This window comes from Neolamprologus brichardi, chromosome 14 (assembly GCF_056152115.1).
Source record: "Neolamprologus brichardi isolate AB-2024 chromosome 14, ASM5615211v1, whole genome shotgun sequence".
In the NCBI taxonomy this organism is placed as follows: Eukaryota; Metazoa; Chordata; class Actinopteri; order Cichliformes; family Cichlidae; genus Neolamprologus; species Neolamprologus brichardi.
In genome coordinates, this window is record NC_142117.1 from 19,417,152 (window position 1) to 19,440,213 (window position 23,062).

At 39.9% G+C, this 23,062-nt stretch overlaps 1 protein-coding gene across 2 annotated transcripts in view; it reads left to right on the forward strand.

The window, feature by feature from the left end:
• Positions 1–23,062, forward strand: part of fchsd2 (FCH and double SH3 domains 2) — a 67,768-nt gene that overhangs the window by 31,202 nt on the left and 13,504 nt on the right. The window contains exons 7-15 of one of the 2 annotated variants that reach the window (XM_087850947.1): positions 1,783–1,837; positions 1,958–2,086; positions 6,472–6,594; positions 7,602–7,697; positions 8,802–8,876; positions 15,142–15,258; positions 15,413–15,517; positions 22,140–22,229; positions 22,451–22,513. In XM_087850947.1, the coding sequence (XP_087707073.1) occupies positions 1,783–1,837; positions 1,958–2,086; positions 6,472–6,594; positions 7,602–7,697; positions 8,802–8,876; positions 15,142–15,258; positions 15,413–15,517; positions 22,140–22,229; positions 22,451–22,513 (853 nt within the window). The remainder of the gene's footprint in view (positions 1–1,782; positions 1,838–1,957; positions 2,087–6,471; positions 6,595–7,601; positions 7,698–8,801; positions 8,877–15,141; positions 15,259–15,412; positions 15,518–22,139; positions 22,230–22,450; positions 22,514–23,062) is intronic. The other variant, XM_087850948.1, reaches the window with a different exon arrangement.

Genomic DNA, 23,062 nt, shown 5'->3' on the forward strand with positions numbered 1-23,062 from the left:
TGAGAGCGACTCATTCGTTCACAAATATTAGTAGACGCAGTCTGCATGCCTAGAGGCTTGATATTATACACCTGTGGCCATGGAAGTAACTGGAACACCTGAATTCATTGATTTGGGTGAGTGAGGGAATACTTTTAGCAATATAGCATAGATTGCGCCACACTTTTTAGCTTTGGTTCATTTCTGTGCAACCTACAGGTGACTGCAGCAAACTGATAGCAACGAAAGACATTGCAAGGTTTTCGGTGTAGCACCTCTTTGAGACCCATTTCACCTATTTACTGCCTGTGGGTCACTGAATGATGTTTAGGCCTGTGTGAATAAAGCTTAAGAGAGCGCTTTACACAACCGTGTATCACAACACCAAAATGAGAGAAGAGTCCTCCTAAATATCAAGTCACACCCGAAGTCTACTGGTGGTAAATCCTGTCTCCCTACACTTGTCTTACTTAGAAACTTTATGTTGGATTTTTCTTTAATTTACCACACTTCTTGGTAAATATATAAAAATGGTGTGACTAAACAGATGGTCTCCATGGTGAGGGAGAATGCAATCAAGAGAGTGAAGCTGGTTAACCTCATAAGGAGAATGTGTGTGTTTCTGTTTGGAGAGAGATAAAGAAAGGGAACAACATTGTCATCGAGGATGAAAGAAGCAATCAGTCATAAACATATGCAGGTGTTTGAAAGAAGGAGAAAAAATACAGATGAAAAGACATGAAAACAACAAGAGAGGAACAGTAAAGAATAGTGTGGAAACATTGACTGACTGACTTTAGTTTTGATGAATCAGCTAACCACATCTAAATGATGTTAATTTGATATTATTAATTAATTTGAAGCATAGCTCCAGCAGATATATAGAGAGTACTGTTGATGTTGATTGAAAGCACTTTTTTTTCTGTGACCCTGGTGTCTGTCCTTTACTTTTTTATTACCTTCCAAGCTTAAGAGGCTTTCTGATTGAACAGCCACCTGACCTTTTTCTGCTCTAAGAATTCAAATCTTGAAGCTTTGCAGTCTTACAATTAGTTCCAGAGTTTGATCTGGAGCTGATGAGTGTTGTTTTCCTCCCATCCCTTGGTAGCAGTAGCTATGGTGACATTTTCACTTCATTGAATTCTCAACCCCTGGTTTGTGCTCACATCGATTGGCCAATCTACTCTTTTCTGTTCTCTATCGCTCAGTAGAAAGTAGCAGCGACGGAAATAACTGTATCGCCTGTGTGCCATTATTGGAGAGTATGCACATGCGTGTGTGTTTGAGAGGATAAAAATGGCGAGGCACAAGGAACGCACAGGAAGAAATTGGTGTGAATGTTATTTTTAACAGCACTCGGGGTGTAAAGTAGGACTTAAGTAGAAGCATTTTACAGGTACTCTCGCGCGTGGGGAACTGGCAGAGAAAATTACACACTGAAGCATTTGCATCGGCGAGTGTTAGATTTAATCGAAATAAGCATGCTTTTTTTAATGTTTTTGTGCTCATGCGCACAGATACACATGCCGGGAGGAGACAGGCTTTCTCTGTCATTGATACAAATGAGTGTCTGGATCAGGCTCACATTCATCACTGTCAAGTCTCGCTCTGCTCAGGCCAGGGTTCGTCTATAAAGTCTGGTCCGAATCAGAGGATGGAGATGTGGTAGAAATCCTTGGATCTTCCCTTCTGTCATCTTTTACTTGACATGTTAAATTTAGAAATGTGAATACACAAAAGTGTACAGTGTTTAAAAAAAAAAAATTAGATACTTATTATTGTTTTGTTTTTTGTCTTTTTCAGGTCTAAACTGGGTCTTTTTCAGTCAAGAATTAGTTTACAGAAAGCAAGTGTAAAGGTAAGAACCTGAAACATAACAGCGGCTTGTTTAGGCAGGGCTTTCAGCTGTATTACTTTGAACAATTATTTAAAAACAAGTAGCAACACTATACACATTTTTTCTGTCTGTTTTTTGAAGTTGAAAGCAAAAAGAAGTGACTGTAACTCAAAGGCGACACAGGCCAGGAATGACTACTTGCTAACGCTAGCTGCTGCCAATGCTCACCACGATCGCTACTACCATACAGATCTGCTGCACTGCATACAGGTAAATACAGAAAGATGAAAGAAAGGAAATGAATGAGGTAAGTGGTGTGAAAGTGGAAACACAAAGCCAACATTAAAGACTCGAGATTTTAATGCTGTTGCAATATTTTGCTTTACTAGACCAAGTACTGACTTAAGAGCCTCCCTTGGATAATATCCGGAGGGATTTTTTTTCTTTTTTTGGACGGGTTTTATAATATAAATTGGGGAGCTTTGAATTTAAGTTCCGTTTTGGGAAAATGTGTTCCTTTCATGAGTCCACAAAGTCAGACTCCCATTCACTGTCAGTGAAATAGCTGGTAGGGAAATATCACACACGAAAAAGTGTTGATTTCACAGTTTTGAGTCTTCAAAGAAAGTCTCAGCATTGTGCGGATTTACGATTTGAAAGGGGCTTATGTGAAGAAAAGTGAGCCATGCTAATGTCAACTTAAACCAAATCATCGGTGGGCAGGAAATTATCATTTTCAGCTGATGGAATATCAAAAAAGACATTCTTTTGTCTTTGGTCTTTTATTTTAAACTGCTAAGATGATTGAATACAAAAGGTGGTTAAGCCCAGTCTTTATTAGACACAATATTATCTTGCTGAGCTGTTTCAGTTGTGATACTGCTTTAATTATGATCTGTATGAAAATACACACACAAAAATCCCAGTCTGTAATTCACTTACAGCCTAGCTACTCTGTTGTACATACATGGGCTAACATGCTCACAGATACAACACATAAAGTAAAAGTCTCGAAACATCATATGTTTCCTTATATTTTGCTTCCAACGAGCCAGAATTTCTTGGAATTTTTAAAGTGGTCTCGAGCAATAGTTCTCCAGGATGTCTGAAGGTCTTTTTTTTAAGTTTCTCTGGCTGCTTTTTCACTAATTTTCAGTCCATTACTTTTACTTGACCATTTTCATGAAACATTCAAGCATAAAACAGCACCTAACTCAAGGGATGAAAATTTTTTTTTTTTTTTTACATTTTTTAAGCAATTTGTTACTAGTAGTATGTCACAAAACATCATTTGTTCCAGTTTCTTGTGTTGAATTTATTAAAAATGCCAATGATAACACAGACACGCATTTTTGCTCTAACAAGTGATTTCCAGAGATCTATTAGATGAAAACTTGGCATATCTCAGCATGGTGTGCAGTGCGCATTGAAACAGTTTGAGGAAACTGGACAAGTGGAGGACAAAAGAAAAAGTGGCCGGCCTAAAAACTGCCTATAGCAGATGAACAGTATCTGAAAGTTATTTCTTAAAGAAATGTGAAAAAATCCAAACACAGGACCTGAGAGATGCATCTGACACTTCAATTGGTCTATTCTCTACTGTTCACTAAAGCCTCAAAAGAAGTGCCTCAGTAGAAAGGGTGGCTGTCAACAAACATTGTTAAGGAAGGGAGAAAAAGCTGAGATGTGCCAAATCAGTAGTGAGAATCAGTAGTCCAGAGTGTCTACAGCCATCGGTAAAACTGTCATGGTTTGAAGCTGCATTTCAGCCAGTGGTGTTGGGTGTCTTGTTAAAATTTGTGGAATTATAAACATAGAAAAGAATAATGAGATTTTAACCCACTGTACAGTACTATCTGGAAAACGTCTGATTGACAATTGCTTAATTCTTCAGCATGAAAAATCCTCAGGCGTGACTGATAGTTAGTAGTTCTGTTATAGACACACATGTTGGTCTGTTTTACATCTGCAGCTTTATTGCTCTTGTTTTTCTCATTTGTCTGACCATCAGTTAAATGGTATGTACTCAGGATCTCAATAGTATTAAATAAAATTTAAGTTTTTTTCTTCTGTTTCTTGGCTTTTGACTCCTTGTTTATTTCTTCTCCCATCTTCTTTTCTGTCTTCCCTCCTCACTCTCGCATGCTCTGCCTTAGGCATGCACTAGTATCTATACTACGAGGCCATTCTGAATAATAGATCCTTAGCTTCTTGTGACAGAAGGACAGGACTGCAGGGAAATATGCACATACACAAATATGCGCATGAAAACACACACAGAGAATGAGGGACATTGCTAGAAGGAAGCAAGCTGTCTGTCCTCCCTCTCCTTCCTGTGCTGATTCATTTGTGGTGTTTACCTGAAAATATCAGCACTCTTGAATGTATGAGTTCTCTCTGCAGTTCAAGGAAGGCGTGAAATCTTTTCCATGAACGCATTCCCTTATGCTTTTGGGGCCTTTTCATCTCCATGTTCAACAGATATTGTAGTTATCCCATGAAATGTTTGAGATTAAATGAGTTATAGTGGTAAGAATCGGCTTTCTTCCTTCCTAGGTCATCTGAGAAAAGAAAATGATTAAGTGTGAAATAGATGACTGAAGGATAATAGAATAGTTTCTCTGGGGATGATAGGCGAGGAAACTTGTAATTGATAGCCTTGTTTAGATCAAATCTTCCCTTCATAAATACTGACTGTACTGAGAGTTGTAGTGAGGCTGCGGTAATAACTTAAATCTTATAGGTGAGCCGTCCTTGTCAATGCGACAGCTGTAGTGAAAGGGCAGAGGAAGAACCGACTGCTCAACGTCTCCCTCTGCTGTCAGCAGTATATGCTGTTATTAATGTCGGTCTTTAAAGTTGCCGGCTAGCCATTGACACACACAACCACACACCCTCACACTTGCACCTCTGCTGCCCCGTCTGCTCCCCTGTGCTGCCCTTATTGTTCCAACTGATGCAGTCATTCAACCCAAACACAGACACACACACACACACACACACAAACACACATCCACTGGCCATGGTATAGGGACGGACGGGGCTTTTTCTGGAAGCTGACTCACTTCATTTCAACACTACCGTAAATGGATGAAAAAAGGAGGGGAGGAAGAGAAGAAAGGGGGAGGAGGAAATGACCAGAATGATGAGGGAACATTTAGAGAGAAGTCAGCCAGCAACCCACCCTTAATGACATAATGTCCTTGTCAATATCCCATTGTTTTTGAGGCTGTGTTGTGTGTGAATGCTGTGGGTTGTGGGTTTTATGTTGTTTTTTTTTAATGTGTTTGTCTGTATAAGAAGGAGACAGACGTAGGTGTTAGCTGGAGGCTGCAGACTTGGCCTAAATGATCCGCTGGTTAGAATAGTGTGTGCACGTTTCTGAGGCTTTGGCGCTTTGGCCAGAGGAGTGCGTGTATGTGTGTGTCTCTGAGCATTTGATCACTGATGTCTGTGTGTGTGTGTCTGCCTTCTCTGTGTTTTGTTGAATTGGAATCTGAACCCCTTCACCTTCCTCTGCAGCTGTGAGAACACCATCCAAAGAACACACTCACACGCACACACACACACACACACACACACACACACACACACACACACTCGTGTCCCATAAACACATTTTTTTCAGTAAGTCTCTCTTTTTTGCTCTCACCCACTAATACCTTTTATACCTTTTCAAAATGCTCTCCCTTCCCCTCTTCTTCCTCTCCTCCTCCCCTCCGTTAGCCCCGCTCTCTGTCTGTTTGGCAGCGTTGCCTACAGCTTGGCAGCAGTATCCCGGCTGCCCATAGAAAGGCTGTTCACTTGGACTGCATACTTCATTAAAATGTCTTTGTATCCGTGCATCAGAAACGCTAATGTTAACAGTTGTTGAATAAAAACATCTGCGTGGTTTTGGGCCTTCCTGTGACTTCGTTCCCTCCCTCTCACCTCTTTATATTTTTCTCACCATATTTTTCTCCTCTTCCTTTTTTAGTTTAGTGTTTTTCATAAAATTCTTTTTAATGGCCCATGGAAACATGCCATATACTGCATTTAAAGTTATAATATACAGTACGTCATGGGAGGCGGCGATGTGAGTGAGGCGTGTTTGTTTGTAACAGAAGTGGGCTTTGCTATGCTGAACTCTATTTCTGTTCAATTTGACTGCATTTCCTGTATGTATTTTGCATGTTTCGGGTGCGTTCTAGTGAAATTTAACATAAAATAAAGCTTGAAATTACCTTCCACACAAGAAGTCTCAGTTGATTTAGTCCTGCTACACAGTAGCTTATGCAATAACAGAAAAAATCATTAACAGAGGAAATTGTCCCACCCAACAAATGCAACAAAAATAACACAAAAGCAAGGGAGCTGTCAATCAGTTATAGTGTAATCACTAGACTATGGACCTCAAAAATGATTTTTCAAACATAGACGTGCATTAGTAGATTATGTAACAAAATCACAGTACATTTATGGATGTCTAAACACATTTGAGTTTACGACAAACTAGCAACGCTTATTCACATTCTGTTCTTTTTGTCTATTTCTTAGTGTCTCCTCCTGATTCCCTTGTCCTCTCTGCTTTATTATTAAGGATTGTGGAATTACATTGAATTCATCCATGCTTCAGTGTAACCCCTGGTTCCTCTCTTTCTCTGTCTGTCTTCTAGGCCTTGGACGGCAGAATCTATGAGCACGTCAAAGACTACCTGGTAGCACTTTGTCGCACTGAGCTTGAGGCCTCCCAGGCTACACACAACACGTATCAGTTCCTTTTGGACAAATCCACCAGGGTGAGTCAGACAATACAAAAATATGCTGTGACCTTGAAACCAAGCTATCAGGGTTTATTTGTGAAATGATCAGAGCAACATTTTCATGTCATCTGTAATTATGAAGCTCTATTTTGTCTTTGAATCTGTGGTAAGACATTTCTATGGAACCCACTGGTAGTGTTTTGACATTCAGCAGTCTTTTTCTTTCTGTGTGCATAATTTTTTATTTTATTTCTTTAATTTCTTTGTGTCTGTCTGTAGTTTAGTGGCTTGCACAGCCACCTCACAAGCAGATCTTCAGTTCTGTTGCAGAAGTAGGCACGAATCATTTTGGGGTTGTGTCAGGAAGGAAATCTGGTGTAAAAATCTGTCAAAATATAGATAGAGCTACCTTCTTTTGTGACCCTGTGTGAATAAGGGAGCAGCTGTGTGTACCTTTTGTGTGGCATGATGAGGTTTCTATTCTACTTTAACTGTGCAAGAAAGACACAACACAGTGACTGTTTTTGATTAACGCAGCATGTACTCACAGGCAAATTGAGAAAGGTTAACTTCAGGACCCGAACGCATTATTAGGGGTTATTTTGCATGTTGCCATTTTACTGAATGTCACTGTATTTCAGGATTGTTTGCTCACCACATCGCTTCTAGCTGGTTCCTGTGTGGGACAGTTTCTCACTAGTTTCGGGTCTCATCCTAAGCTACACTCACACTAGCTATGGTTTGAATGTTATGTCTTCAGAAACTCGACTTAACTTCTGAACCGTATCCCTCTTGGACTGAAAAATTAATCCCTCTAAAGTCAAAATATGAACCCACAAATGTATGCATGAATATGAAACACTCACCCACTGTGGGCTTCAGATGTGGCAGTGGGAAAAAAAATTGTTGTTTGCATCCTCGAAGGGAGCAGAAGCCTCGTCACACATGAAGTTCAGCAGACTCTTGTATTGTCGGGTTTACACAGCACCAAACTTGCAGGCACAATGTACTGGATTAAAGATCTCCTTCTCTCTTTCTTTCAGATAATGCAGGAGTACAATCAGCAGTTGTTCATGCAAGAGAATCCGGTGTTTCACAAAGCGCACGACTTCCAGTTCCAGCCCAGTGAATGTGACACGGTGAGACTCACACAGCTACACGCAGATCTCCTGGATTAATACTCATGTATCACTAGTACTTAGATTGTTTGTACATAAACCTGTTCACAGCAGGACTGTCACTCCACTTCACTTGCTGACTCACACACACACATACATACACACATACGCACAAACTCCCACACACAGACAGCAGCCAGCCATGTGGGCTTTCCTTTCATCCTGTGTTTTCTGTCCTCTCTAATATCTTAAAATGTTGCTTAAATCCTTAAGTTGAGTGATGAAACAGAATTCATTTACCGCAGTTCTGATTTAGAGAGTCACATTAAAACATCTGGGGCTGAGAGACCTGCCAAGTTAAAAATCCGTGAGCCAAAGCTGTGATCGCCCTTTTTTCTCTTGAGATATCTTTGGGCCTTTTGTTCCCAGACTTTGGGGATTTCTTTATGTTAACAGTTTCAGATGGAGTTGCCCAGTTAACTAATGTCTGCTGACAACGTGAAAGACGCATGAATCGGCTCTGTGTTCAGATGTTGCGTGTCCGTTGGGAGCGTATCTTTCTAGCCTGGGATTTGTTTTGTCATTTACACAAGCTAATTTAATCATTTAAATTCAATTGGTTGCTGAATGCTACAAATATTTTAAATTGTTGTCAAGTGATCACGGTCTGTGTGATCGGAATGGAGCAGTGGGAATCATGCTGTCTCCTCTCCTCTTTGGGGACTTGTTAAGTCTTTCTGGCTAAAAAAAGAAATTGCTCTCACTGGACACTGTTTCTAATACCTTTCTAGAGTAGTATCCTTCTCTCCTGTGTCTGAGTCATATTGTGCACTCTCCTTTCTCTACATTTCTCTTTCTCTCTCTGGGTTCTGCCAGTTTCTCCTCGCCTCTGATCTTTTGCCTTGTTTCAAGTGTTCTAACAGTTTTCTCTGTAACAATGTTCTCTTCCTTCTTTGTGTCTTCCTGTTCCTGTTCAAGCTTTGCTAACAGTTTTTCCCTAAACTTTTTTTCCACTAATCGCTCCTTGTGTTTGTCTGTCTGTGTGGTTGCACTGCTGCTCTTTGGGTGTGTGGTCTGCGGATGCCTGGATGTCTATTTGTGTGTGTGTGTGTGTGTGTGTGCCAGACTCTGAGCTCGGTGCAGCAGTTGGTGGACATTGAGCCGTCGCCCGTCAGTGCCATGAGAATGACCCTGGCACAGGTAGTCTTAACTGTTGTCAGCATTCCTATCATACTTCTCAGACCATGGCTTATCTGCTTCATTCATACATTCTGTTTATACTGACTGCATCATTTACTGTAAGAAGCTTTCAGTCGGCCATGAGCCAAACAAAGCGTAATAATGCAGTTTAACTTAACACCTCAGGCAGTGATTGATGTTTCAGCATGGCACTGGAAAAATCTGAAACCTCATACACTCACAGGCTACTTTATTAGTTATACCTTGCTAGTACTGGATAATCAATCTCCTGTTTCACCACATCAAGTGCTCTATTGGATTGCGATCTGGTGACTGTGGAGTCCATTTGAGTACAGAAAACTCACCAGTTCTGTTCAAGAAACAAGTTTGATATTATTTGAGCTTTGTGACATGGTGCGTTATCCTACTGGAAGCAACAATACACAGTTAGACTGAGGAATTCAAACAATGATCAGCTGGCACTGAGTGTGCCAAGACAATATTGCCCACACTAACAGTTCATATAAGACAGAATGGATCCATGCTGTCATGTTGTTTACACCAAATTCTGCAATCTGACTGTTGCAGCAGAAATTGCGACCATACCAAGTTTTTCCAGACTTCTATTGTCCAATTTTGGTGAGTCTGAGCCTCTTTTCTGTTTATAACGAGCAGGAGTGGCACCTGTTATGGCCTTCTGCTGGTGCAGCTTATCTGCTTTGAGGTTCATATGTTGGTTGTAAAAAGTGGTCATTTGAGTTAAAGCAGTCTAGCCATTCTCCCCTGACCTCTGGCATCAAAAGGCATTTTCTCCCAGAGAACCTCAGCTCACTGGATATTTTCTCTTTTTTGGACAATTCTCTGTAAACCTTAGAGATGGTGGTGTGGGAAAATCCCAGCAGATCAGCAGTTTCTGAAACACTCAGACGAGCCAGTCAGGAACCAACAACCACGCTATGCTCAAATCAGCTTCAGCCGGTCATTTTGACTATGTCTTCATGGCTACATGACTTAGCTGTTGCCATGTGATTGGTTAATTAGATATTTATGTTAATAAACAGTTAAATAGGTGTACCTAATAAAGTGGCTGGTGAGTGTGTGTTCATAGGCACCCAACAGAGAAACCTTTTTAACCCTCACTGGTAGCAATCTTTCAATTTAAGTTATATTTCCTAGATTTCTAGCGCATGCTTGGAGTTACCTGTTATAGTGAGAAAAAAAAGACAGAAAAATACTTGATTTTTCATAGTTATGCACACTATTTACTAATGTTGTCACTATGGATCTCTTTGCCTGTGATTATGATGCTTTTGATGATACTTTACATTATAATTTTCTTTAAAAACAACTGTAGTGTCAGTGAGTTGACACTTTTTTGACTCAGTGACATGACAAATCAATGTTAACACACATTAAATTAAACTTTGCTGAACTAGACGCCCAAGTATGACATGCTCTGTTTGGCAGGGACTTCTTCTGATCTAACTCTGATTGACAGGCAGACAGTTAGTCAGCTAGAATAACCTTTATATTCCAAGTATCTTGGAGAGCAGTGTGGGCCTATCGCTCTTTTAAACAGAAATTGTGCTCTAACCAGTTGGAGCACCAAGACTTCATACAGCATGGCGGTGAGGGTAAGCAAAGTATTATTGTGTGTTGGGAATAACTGAGAAAAGCAGCTGAGGATGGGCTCAAATCTGACAGCACACTATGCAGTGATAAAACCCAGAGCTCTTTTGTTATTACTGGAAAAGAATCACGTCTTGTTAATAGTCATTAACACATCATTGTGCTTTATAAATGATCTGTTTTTATATGGCTCTCAGCTTTGTGGCTTAGGGAGGAGGCTGTTGATTTTGGCCTACAGCAGTCAGCTGTAACCACAGACAATAAAACGAGAGTGTATGCTTTTTTTTAGGTTTGATTTTCTCCTTTTACTGAAATACAGTGGAGGTTAAAGAACTTTCATTGCCCGACTTTTTATGTCCATCTGTCACCGTAACAAGACTGTGAGACACTCTGGGATAACCACACAAGTGGCTGCAGATAGGATTATGACATCATCCACATAGTTGGCATGAAACCTAAAATAAACATGACAAATATGTGGGAGTTTCTGAATTACATGTTAAGATTTTATCTGCTCAATGCGACTTTGCTTTTGTGCACCAATAGAATAATCAAACCAGAGAATAGAGTTGATAATTTTTTCTTATTTAATATCTAAAAAGGCCACAGTTCACCTGATTATTACAACTATTCCATCTGACATAAACCTCGCAACGACAGCTGACTACACTGAGGCGGTTCAGCCATTACTGGTCTATTTAAGGAAGTTCTTTATGTTTCCTGCATTTTCTAGTTGCTTCATCTTAAACAAGCAATGAAGGCACACTTGCACGATAGCTGAATACCTTTGGTGGCTTTGGCTTCTCATGACCGTTGTCATGACTCATCTGATGCCGTAACCTTATGTCATCTTTTAAAATATCACCATACTGTCATCAACATCCTGAAAGCTGATGTGTCATAGTTTAGTGTAATTGTCCTTTACAAATTTGTTACGGGTTCAAGATGTAATCACTGGAAACTGAATGAGCACCTCCCTAATTGCTTTGTTTTTCTTTTTGTTGTTTGTGTGTCCTGATTTCCATTCAAAATCATGCTACGTATATCTTACATGTTGATTATTGAATTCTTTGTGTCTGTATGTGTAAGATAAGCTCATAAAACATAAAATATGAAATAATACTCAAGCTAACACTGCATTAAATTTACATGTTGTGAATGTAGACATCATACTGTAGTTGTACACATACATTTTCTCTGTGCTATTTTAGGAGAACTCATTTTATTCTTTTACTTTTAACACGCATAAAAAAGCATAATCATAGGCAGGTATTTGCTGCAGTCTGAATGCATCGCTGCTGCTCTAATGCAAGTGTAGAAACACTGGAGTCCTAGGCACCCACTGCTTTAAAACTCCATTAAAACACTTCACATAGAAATACTGCTGCCTTGGCTAATTTGTGATACATGTGCTGTTCAGCATGATGAATTTTATTAGTTAAGACAGTGATATGTTTCTAAAAACTGTAGAACAAGAGCGAGAGCCTTATTCAGAGAAAAACTTGTGCAAATGCATTAAATCATAACAAGTCCTAGACCTTTTCTGACATTTTTTTCTTATAATAATATGTGTCTAAGACTAGAAATGTGTTCAGAATGAGTGAATAACCTGCAAGAAGACTGTATCTAAATGATGTGTCTGCCTCTTTAAGTCTGAAAAAGGTTTAGATTTTGAAGATGAAACCATTTTCCCTTATATGTCAGGTCAGTTGTTTATAGTTGTGCCTATTATGGCACCTACAGTCATTGCTAATGTTGTTATTTTCCAATTTATTAAACGATTTAATAAAATAATATTTCACCTTTGTCCAGAAAGACATTTAGAGTGCAGGTTGATTTATCTATTTGGGTGTAACGAGATAATCAGTGTGCATCAGGAAGAGTCACATGACTCACATGAGCACTAGAATTTATTTGCAGTATGAACAGTCATGTGAAAGGGAGTGGATCTTTTTTATTTCAAAGATTTTATGTATTATGACATCATAATAAATAATCTGATCCTTACCAGGTTCTAACTTGAAGTAGTCATTTTCTGCATGACATTTATCAGTCTCTCCTGTCACTGTGGAGGAACTTTGAGGTTTGCAGGTATTTGCATATATCTCTTTCATCATTGTCCTGTTGTATGGCCCCATTTCAGCCAAATGTAGTAAGCTACTACACAGATGGGCTCAGATTTGACTCTAGAGCACTTTGGTATACAGAGGAATTCATTATCGACTAAGTGCCTGCAAGGTGCCCAGGTCCTGTGGCTACGACACAAGCCCAAATCTTCACTCCTTCACCACCGTGGTGGACAGTGGGCATGAGGTTTGTGCTGTTATGCTGTGTTTGGTTTCATGCTTGGTGTGCATTATGGCCAAACATCACCACTTCGGTCTTTGTCCCAGAAGTCTTGTGGGTTGTTCATATGTAGCTTTACAAACCCAAGCTGTGCTAACATGTTGTTTTTAGAGAGAAGAGACTTTTTCCTGGCAACCCTTCCAAAGTTATATTTGTTCAGTTTTATTATTGTACTGTCATGAACTTTAACATTTAACATGCTAACTGAGGCCTGTAGTATCTGAGATGTAGCTCTTAGAGTTTTTTTGCAGTTACTTTGAGCATTGCACGGTCCAACCTCGGTGTGAATTTGCTAGGACATTCTAGCTGATTGAACTATCTTGAATCTTTTCCAGTTGTGAATAATCCTTTTCTCTGTAGAATAATGGAATTGAAATTGTTAGAAAGTGACCATATACACGTTCTCAAAGCGATGGGGAGCAAGAATTGCTTCTTGAGGATCATTGCTGATGTTTTCCTCCTTGGCATCGTGTTACGCACACTGACAGAGTGACAAAACTTCTGCTCTTATAGATGTGCTTACATTTGCTGATGATCGGATAATAATTTGCATTTCATTAGGAACTCCTGGCTGTTACTTACCCTCGTAACTCCCGTGGAAGCAGTTGGGGTGTACCTAGGTTTTCCACACTGTTTCTACGTTTTTGGTTTAGCTTTTGTTTGTCTTTCGAGATGTTTTGTGTTTCATCTGAGGTTGTATTTAAGACCTGGTAAGGATCAGATGATTTTTTTTACTATGTCCTGATACATAAAACCTTAAAGGGTGTCCTTTCTAGTTCACATAACTGTAGATGCTGGCAGACTATCTGAAATTCAAATTTAAGGAAAGTATTGAGATGCAGGTTCATGACATGTCTGTCACGGACCCGGCTCTGGAGGACTCAGGGGTCCGTGACAATGTCATATTCGAGCCACTGTTCTAATCGAGTTACCTGCCCTCTCCCTTAACTTGCTGCAATTCTCCTGTGCCTGAATGTAATTAAGCTGTAAATCTCCCATGTAATACACTTGGTTTCACACCTATACTTAGCCAGATTTATGCCCTGTTGTTACAGAATCAGCACATAATTAATAGAGATGATGTGCATGAAAAGGTATAATTAGAATATTGTGTACTTTAGCTGAGGCTAACAGACTTTTATTATCAGATTATGGGAACTCAAACCTCTCAGGTCTGTGCAAACACAGCACTGACGACGAATGTCTATACATGGAAGTCTTTGCAAGATATTTTGCATTGATTTCGATTTGAGTTATTACGAGGGAAGCCGGAGTGGGTCATTGTTAAATTACTAGAAAGTATCCTTTTTGTTTTTCAGCCCCTGCTATGATGCATTTTATAATAGATAGAAATGAAAAGATCAATTCTGAGTCATATTTGTAAACAAGTAACCAAAAACAGTCTTTTTTTCAGGGTTTCTTTGGATCATGGCAGACAGCTGTCTAATTTGATTACTGAGTCATGTTTTTTTTGGACAACAATAGCAAATAATTATGATTAAACTGAAAAATCTGGCTTTAAAAATGCAAATATGTTTCTATGAAATCAGCATCAGTTGTTTAGAGAAGACTGAATCAAATTAAATGATGTTTTTTTTCTTTATTAAAATATTAAGAAATATTTCATCCAACATAGTTAATCTGGATATTGTGGGTGCGTTCTTATCAGAATTTGATAGAGTGGCCAAAGAACCTCCCAGCTGTCACCAGATTTTCATTCACATACTGCTAAATGATGCATGATGGGCAGAAGTATGCAACATGACCTTTTCCCAGCAAATCCCCGCCCACTTCAAAGCAGTGACAAAGAACAGAAAGAGAGAAAAAAAATAGAAATCTTTCATGTGAAGTAAGAAAAGCTCTTTGTTAAGTGCATGAGCTCAGGATTCACTTTGGCTGCATGGTTATAATTGATGTCATATGTTTAATTGGAAGGCCATGCAGATTCCTTGACTGACCCCGCGTGTTTTCTGTAGTATATTTTAAAAAAAAAAAGCAAAAAAATAAAGTCACATGCAAAAAGTGCTGTCACCACGCGCCTCCTCTTCTCTCACTTTGTAGTACACAGAAAAACACACACATGGTGTTTCACGTGTGGTTTTAATAGCAGCTTTTTGTTTCATAAGGTAACAACAGAGCATCGCAACACACACTGTATTAATTACTTGCTATGGAAACAATGTTGCTTTCTTTAGCTTAATTAACAGCCTCTGCGTATTGCACACCTTGAGCTGTTGTTTTTGACACTGTATTTTTGTGTGTTTGCCTGCTGCTGTGGCGTGTCTCTGTGCGGCTGTGTGTGGGATATTAGAGTCGTCAGCTGGAGTCGGAGTCGGGGACGACAGAGGAGCACAGTCTGAACAAGGAGGCCAGGAAATGGGCAACCAGGGTGGCCAGAGAGCACAAGAATATCATTCACTACAAGCGAGTAAGAGGGACACACACACACACATACAGACACACTCACAAACATTTGTTGCACGTTTTAGAAATGCAACATGTGAATCTTAATGAGGCTAATTTTAAAGTGCACACACATTCCTGTTCTAATCACGCTCTGTGTTTGTGTGTGTTGTTGTCAGTCTCTGGAGGAGTGTGAGAGCCACGGCTTGCCTCCCACAGAGCAGGGAAGATTAGATCTGGAGATGAAGATCGAAGACACCAAAGAAAACATGCGCAAAGCCGAGGTGTGTGACTCAGATCGTCAACGTTTACTGCTGTCTCAGGGTCTTTGTTTAAATATAACCCTGTGTGTATGGTGTTTGCACTTTGTTCCCATCTTCATGTAGCTCTCTTTCCCAGTGCTTTATTTTCATCTCGTAGTCTAAAGGTATGCAAGGTCAGGTGAAGTGAAAACACCAAAATGTGGGTGAATGCAGCGTGTCAGTTGTTCTATCCTGTCAAAACCTGGGCGCCGCATGGAGCTACAAGGATACAGAGAACAGATGAATAGATGATCCTTTTCCAACAAATGTTCAGAACACAAACTTTGGAAATACAGCGTGAATTTATTTGAGTACTTATTATGGAGCGGCCTGTCACAGAACGTTTTGCAGTATGTGCACTAATGCTGACACATAAAGGAACGATTCCAACGTTTCCAAGAGAGTCTGCCTTGAATAGCAACATGAGATTTATTTTTATAGAAGTAAGAAAAAGGAGAAGGGAAAAAATCTGTGATGCGATATTGATATCAAAAATAAGCAGATGTTATTTTCTGTGTTATTACTGTTGTGTACGGGAAGCTTATTTTTCATTGTTTTAATAGGTCTCTAATGAATGGCTAATGTTTGTTGTTCTGAAACACCATGAAATCTGTGGTACACATTTACATAGAAGTACTTAATGTTGCATATCGTTGTAAACGAGTTGAAGTGCTGCCCACTCTTTGGACCGATGTATTTTGAATTGAATGAAGAGTGAAATTGGCCGTATGCTCTCAGTCTGCACAGCCTCTTTGATGTAGCAGGGTATATTTTAACAAGCATGGCCCACGAGTTATCGTCACACTTTTGCCAGCATAAGATGTGAGAGATCATTTAGGTTATTCACCTACACAAATCTGAAAAAACTAATTAACTCCTTGATGTATGTCATAGCTTACAGTTACATTTCTCTTAATATCCCACTGTTACTGCATGCAGGTATGACGCATTGTAGGTTTATTTTATTATATTATAATGAAAATGTTGATACAAGGTCAGATGATCACATATTTTTGTTGTTTCTTTGACCACTTTCTCCTCAGGCTTTCAGTCCACATGTACCTCTTTCTGTTTCCATCCTCCCACTCTTTTCCCTCTACACACCCTAGCCAGATACTTATTGATTGCGCATCGATTCCCACAGATTGAACCTGTCAACACTGAATGAGATCACTGCACCGTGCGCTATCCTTCTCAGCGTAATCCTCTCTGTTCGCTCCCAGAAGTCTATTTTTTTTTTTCATTCTGCTTTTCAGCTTCATTGCATTTGGCTCATTCTCTATCTAACTTCCTCTTTGGCTCCACACTACCTTTGTTATCAGGCTTTTGCATATTTGGCACCCTCTGCTGTCAAGTTAAGAAACATTTGCTTTGTCGTCATGCATTCGAATAATTTAGCAACTATCAGTAGCTTGTGATCTCACTTCCCTCAAAATAATTAGAGAATCTTTTCATAGCAAAGTGCAAACATGTGTCCACGTCACCTTTTTTAAGTGCTTCATCCTCTGTCTTTCTCTCGTGCTTCCCTTTAATTTCTCTTCCAGACCAGCATTACCTTGACTAAGATGATGAATATTTTATGAGCTCTTTGATACTAATGGCTTTATCACAGACCTCTTATCACAGATTTATAAAGGGAGTGAAAGCAGGACAAAAGACATTATGTAGGTTTGATGGGAACATTAGCTGTATTTTTTGTATTATTGATGGGAGCATTATCTGTATTATCTGTGAATTAGCTCCATCTTCCTTCCATCAAGCCTCTTCCAGTAGCATTATCAATCACAAAGCCAAGCCAGGCCTATACATTAGTTACACTACCCAAAAATATTAAGAGAACACTTGGTCATCACAGTATAACAGGAAGTTGGTTAGACTTCAGACTTCATATCAGTGTGTCAGGATAGGAAGCATAAACTGGTGCAGGTGAGTGACAACAGGTGTGCTAGAGAGGCAACACTAAGACAACCCCTTATCCCCCCTCTGCAGCCAACACAACAAACACTAGGCAGACTTTTGCAACAGCAGCTGGACTACCGAGCAGTTAATTCACAGGATACATGGGTTTTGAAAACAACTTCTCAGGGTTACAGGCTGCTGTTTCACTTCAGGGCCACACCCTTTTCAGCAGCCAGTAGTCCAACCAGGTATACAGATGTCTGTGATTTCTGTGTTTCACCTTTCGGGTACTGGTGTATCAGTTTACCCCCTTAGACCTCTCCCTCACCTTACCATGAGTTCAGCCCTGAGATTATTAAGTCTGTCAGGTATAATGATAATACCTTACCTTGATCTTTGGCTTATTTGTGCCTCATCGTTCAACAAGGGTGAACAGGTAACAATCCAGTTAACCACCTCGAGGCGTTTGGGGAATGTCGGTCATTTGGGACAAAAGCTCCCTACGTCCAACACAGCAGACCAACTTCATCAAGTTGTCTCTAGATTCTGCATCCATGATGGGACGGTCAACTCGAGAGGGACTGGAATTCAGGCTTTGCTCGAGTCCTTTCGGCTCAGGGTAAGAGTGGCTGTTCAAACATGGCTGAAGCTGCTAGAGATGCTTACAACAGCCTTTGAAGCCTGGCCATCTGAGGGTTCATCTGGTAGCAGTATGGGTAAACCATGACCATATCAAGAGTTGGTCCCTCAGCACGCATTTTTGGGTAATGCAGTTTCCGCATGGTGCCAGGAGTCTGCTGCCCCCTAGAGGGAAATGGCTTGCAGCATGGGACCTGGCATTGGTCTTGCAGGACCTGGGCAGGTCACCTGTTACGCAGGAATATCCATCATGGAGAAGTTATTAAAAAGTGTTTTTCTTTTAGCAGCTGCAACAGTTAGCAAGCGAAGTAACAGGTGCACCTATCCCTTCAGATGTTAGTTGTCAGTGTACCAGGGTTATGGCCACATGAGGCCATAACCCTGGTACCCATGAGGATAAGTGAAATCTATGCAGGGGCATCCTGGGCAGCGTCTTGCACGTCTAAATGTCATTAGCTTAGTAACTTAAGTTTTTTTGTGATGATCAGTTGTTCCCTTAAATATTTAAGTGCTGCATTTCTGAGGAATTTGTGTTTTTCTGGCTAAGCAGTCTCTACGTCATATCATAACAAGCAGACTATCTGGTATGCCTGCTTAAGCATGCAACATTACAATCAGTCAGTAATCAAGACTGTTATTATTTACTGTAGTTAAAGCTGTGGTTTAAAGCCAGTGTTTAGAGTTAAAACAACAACTGTTGAAATGCTTATTGAATATAAAACTTAAATATGTTAAAAAGCCAAGGGAGGCTGGGAAGTTTATATTGACAGGATTATGCATTTTAGCTGTGTGGACATGATTGGGAAAAGCAAGGCAGAGGTTTTTTGTTTGTTTGTTTCTATGATGGTCACAAAAAACTATACAAAATGAAACGCCTCACATTTTTTTATAGCGCTATATTTATTTTTCAGTTTTTAGTTATAGTCTGCACCCTTCAGTCTCTACAGATATCCAATTTTTCTTAAGTGGAATCAGTAAATACTGACAGAAAGGGAAGAGTTATGTATTCTGTGCTCTACAGATGAGCCTGTTTGTGTCTTTCTCTGAAACTGCTTGACAGTTATTACCATAACAAGGTTTAACAGCATAACTAAGTGATATGAGGGATTCTTGCTATGATAAAAGACAAGTGAAGATGGTCAAAATATACAATTAAATGCGTTATATATTCTTTTGTAAATGATATATTATGCCCCAGGCTAGCCCGTAATGCGCTGCTGAAGCTAATTAATAAAACAACATGTTCCCAAGATCAGATATCAGGAGAAAACACAGCACTGGGATGAAGGGAACACTTTTGATCTCATTAATTTGTCAGAGAGAGGCACACGGCAGTTGTATTGCATATGCTGTAGGAGATACATACTGTGTGCAGGTCATTCGGACTGAAGCTAATCAGATTAAGATTTTCTCCAATTTCTCTTAATGGAAAATCCTAAATTTTAAAGCTACCGGCTCTTTTATGCTTTGAAGTATAAGTTTAAACCGAAATCTAAAATTCCTTTATTTCAAATAAACGATTATGGGCCTTTTTGCTGCTTTCCTATTTATAAGAAGCTCTCAGAGGGGGTGGGAGTGAGAACAGCTGAGGCAAGGGGCTGTTTCCATACGTAGCTGTCGGAGGCTGTTCTCAAACTGCCTCCACTAGATAATCTGACCTCGCTGACTCACGGCATCAGAGCAGGGAGTAGGTTGTGCTCTCAAAAGTTTTTCACCACAAGCAAGCAAAACTAACAAGAGTTGGAAAGTTGAGTGAGTGGATCTACTCATATTTTTCTACACTATGTGTATTGACATGTGAGCACAATTGAATAAATAGGGCATAGACACAGCCATAAGTCTCAGCAAACCAACTGGTCTGGGTTGGTTTGCTGACAGAATGCACTGTGAAAACTTACAGTACATATAGGGAGTAATTGCAGTGGTCCCACTGTGCCTTTGTAGTGTAAATAACTCTTCTTTGCTGTTTGTCTATCGCAAGGAGCTCACATACCACATTATTGCTTTTATCAGCATAGCTGCTGTTATGTGTTTAGATGCTTGTTTGTAGCACCTTTTGTATAACACAGTTTGACTTCCGTAGAGGTCTTTGTACAAGACGTGAACCCAGAATCCCTAATAATTCAATCATAAATCAATAATTGATTTACAGCTGGACTCCTAGTGTTCAGTTCTGCTGGCCGGAGTACTAATGAGCTCATGTCACGGCGAGGTGTCCGTCTGTTCATCCACAATTCACAAAAATCGCTGCTTCTCCTCAGGTATTGATCAGACTTTAGTGCAACTTGCACACAATGATCAGCCGAGTCTCCACCCAAATTGTGCTCAAGGTCAAGGTGACATTTGTCATTTTATGGACTTTTATGGGCTTTTTATTGTGATGGATGGTGATCCGGATGATCTGCTAAGCTACTGATGTCCTGGTTTTCCCTGCGAGTTTTCTATCTGTCTATCCTCCATCTATTTTTCTATTTCTTTCAGTTTTGCTTGTATTGATTATAGATGCTCTGTCTGCCTGACTGTGTGCACTCTATCCACAAGTGATTTGCACTCACACCATTGGCTGTGCTTCATATTGACTTACATTAATGATTTAGTGCTGCAGCTTTCCTTAAGGAACAGTTGCTAGCAGTGTAATGGCCATTATTTGTAACCTTTTTCCCCGTCTTAGTCTGATATGTTTATGGTTCAGTAGCAACAGCCAAGGCTGGTGTTTGCTAGGTGCTGCTAACGGAAGGGAAAAACTGAGGCCCATGAAGTGGCTCAGGCCTTTATTGATCAAAGTGTGGGAGTCTGTCTTGACGGCGTGTCTTTCTGTCTTACTCCGTGCCTCTGTGGGATGGAGCTATCAGCTATCAGTCTGCTCTGTCAGCACTGGTGAGAAAGGAAAGAAGCAGGTAATGAAAGAGGAAATTGATGAAAACAATGAGAGACAGAAGGAAAAGGAGACAGGATTAGAGATGAGAGCAAGCTGATGCGAGAGAGCTTCAATGTAAATCTCAGGGGTTCCCCTACTGGTGGATATAGCATCATCATCTTGTCTCATTAGAGTGCAGCAAGGTTTGATGATTTGTTGCTTACGAGACTGTGTAACCCAGTTTTTAAACATTTTGGGGTGAAAATTCAGTTCGCATTGAACAGAACTCGTGCAGCTGTCAAGATGTCAAAATGAAAGCTGTGACATGAGTAGAAAGAGCTCCTTATGTTTCCTCTAACATACAGCTTCATTTTAATTTCCATCTTTCTCTTTAGGACCTTGTATTTTAGTAATCCCATCGTTTATGTAGGTAGTTGGAGCATATGGAAATGTTTGCTAATAACCAGTCATTTGTAGGGCTGTGCGATATGACCAAAATCTCATATCCCGATAATGTTTAACATTTTCTGTAAATTCTGTGAATCTCGGACAGCTGAAGTGTTTCCAGCTGGGCGTCGTGTATCTGGAGTCGAGTGTTTTACCGATGCATGAAACTATACATTTTTAGACATAGGTTGTAACGGCCGCCATTTTCTTTGCAGTGTGCTGCGGGGAAAAGCCTGTTCTAATGTTTGAGTCTAAGGTTTATTTTTTTAGCACCTAACGGCTCTTTTTTGCTTCTCATCGGTAAACACTCTGCATACTATTTCACGTGATTCAGTTTATTTTGAAAACAGGATCTCAACAGGATCTTGAGCTTTATTGTGAAAGGTTTATGTGGAAAATAAACAAGCGGACACGTAATGGTTTTACCATCGTTGTTGCTAACGACAACGCATAAAAACAGGCGCTTGTCCATCCATAGTGTGGTTATATCAAATATAAGAGAAAGAGAGAACTTTAAGAAATTAATACAATGAAAAAATATTGCCGTAAACAGTTTGTTTTGCAACACCACGAAACAAACGATAGCGTAAAATGAAATGATAGAGGTTTTTATATCGTCATCCGATATATATAGTTATATCGAACAGCCCTAGTCATTTGTATAGTGTTTTATATCATCTTTTCTTTTAAAGATTGATATTGGACTTTGCAGCCTTGGTACATGTGCTTCTTTAACAATCCAAACCTCTTTGCTCTCCAAAGACAATAAAGTTGAAAGCTGAAGCTCGGCTGGACCTTCTACGCCAAGTTGGGGTTGCCGTGGATACCTGGCTAAAGAGCGCCATGAACCAGGTGTGTATTGTCAGTGAGTGTTGGGAAAGCATGCAGGTATGCTGTGTGCTCATGTGCATGTCCCTGACCTGTGTGAAGATTTATTTGATATGCGTATGGTTGTGTTCGCAGTCATATCTTTGAGCACTTTTTTTTGTTGTTGTTTATATATTTTGTGTGTATGTGTCTGCCTGTTTGCAATATGTGTATAAACCCCCTGACTCTCTCCGTGCATGCTGTAGGTGATGGAGGAGCTGGAGAATGAACGTTGGGCCAGCTACACTTCCCACGACCCCTCACTGTCGGTGAGACACAGCCCCTCACTACATCTGTGTTGCAGCTATTTTTTGCCAAGCCAGAACAATTAAACTTGTCTACGACTGGACAAAATTTGGACAAAATATTTAAAATGTATATATTTAAAAGTATTTTTAAACAAAACATGGGTCCTAATGTTAGTACCAGCCTGCAATATCTGTTCTCACTTGGCTAGAAAATGCAATTCCTACACCTACAGGGTTAATAACAAACTATATGACAAAGATGAATGTGCCCACCTACTGGATGTTTAGTGCTTTGGCTGTTGGAGTCTTAGGCTTTTTAAAGTGGATGTAATCATATGTAGGAGCTGATTAAGTCTAGTGCTAACTAGAGGTCTGGTTTCTGGGGAGATCAGTCCACAACTGATGTGTTGCATTGTGTGTTTTCCTTTTCATGTATGTATCTCACTATATTAGCAGTGTGTTTGAGATCATTATCACGCTGAAGTATGAAGCCACTGACAATCAGACAGTTTCAAAGTGGTATACATGGTGGATCACTATCTGTCTTTTCTATGTTCACCACTTGCTGAA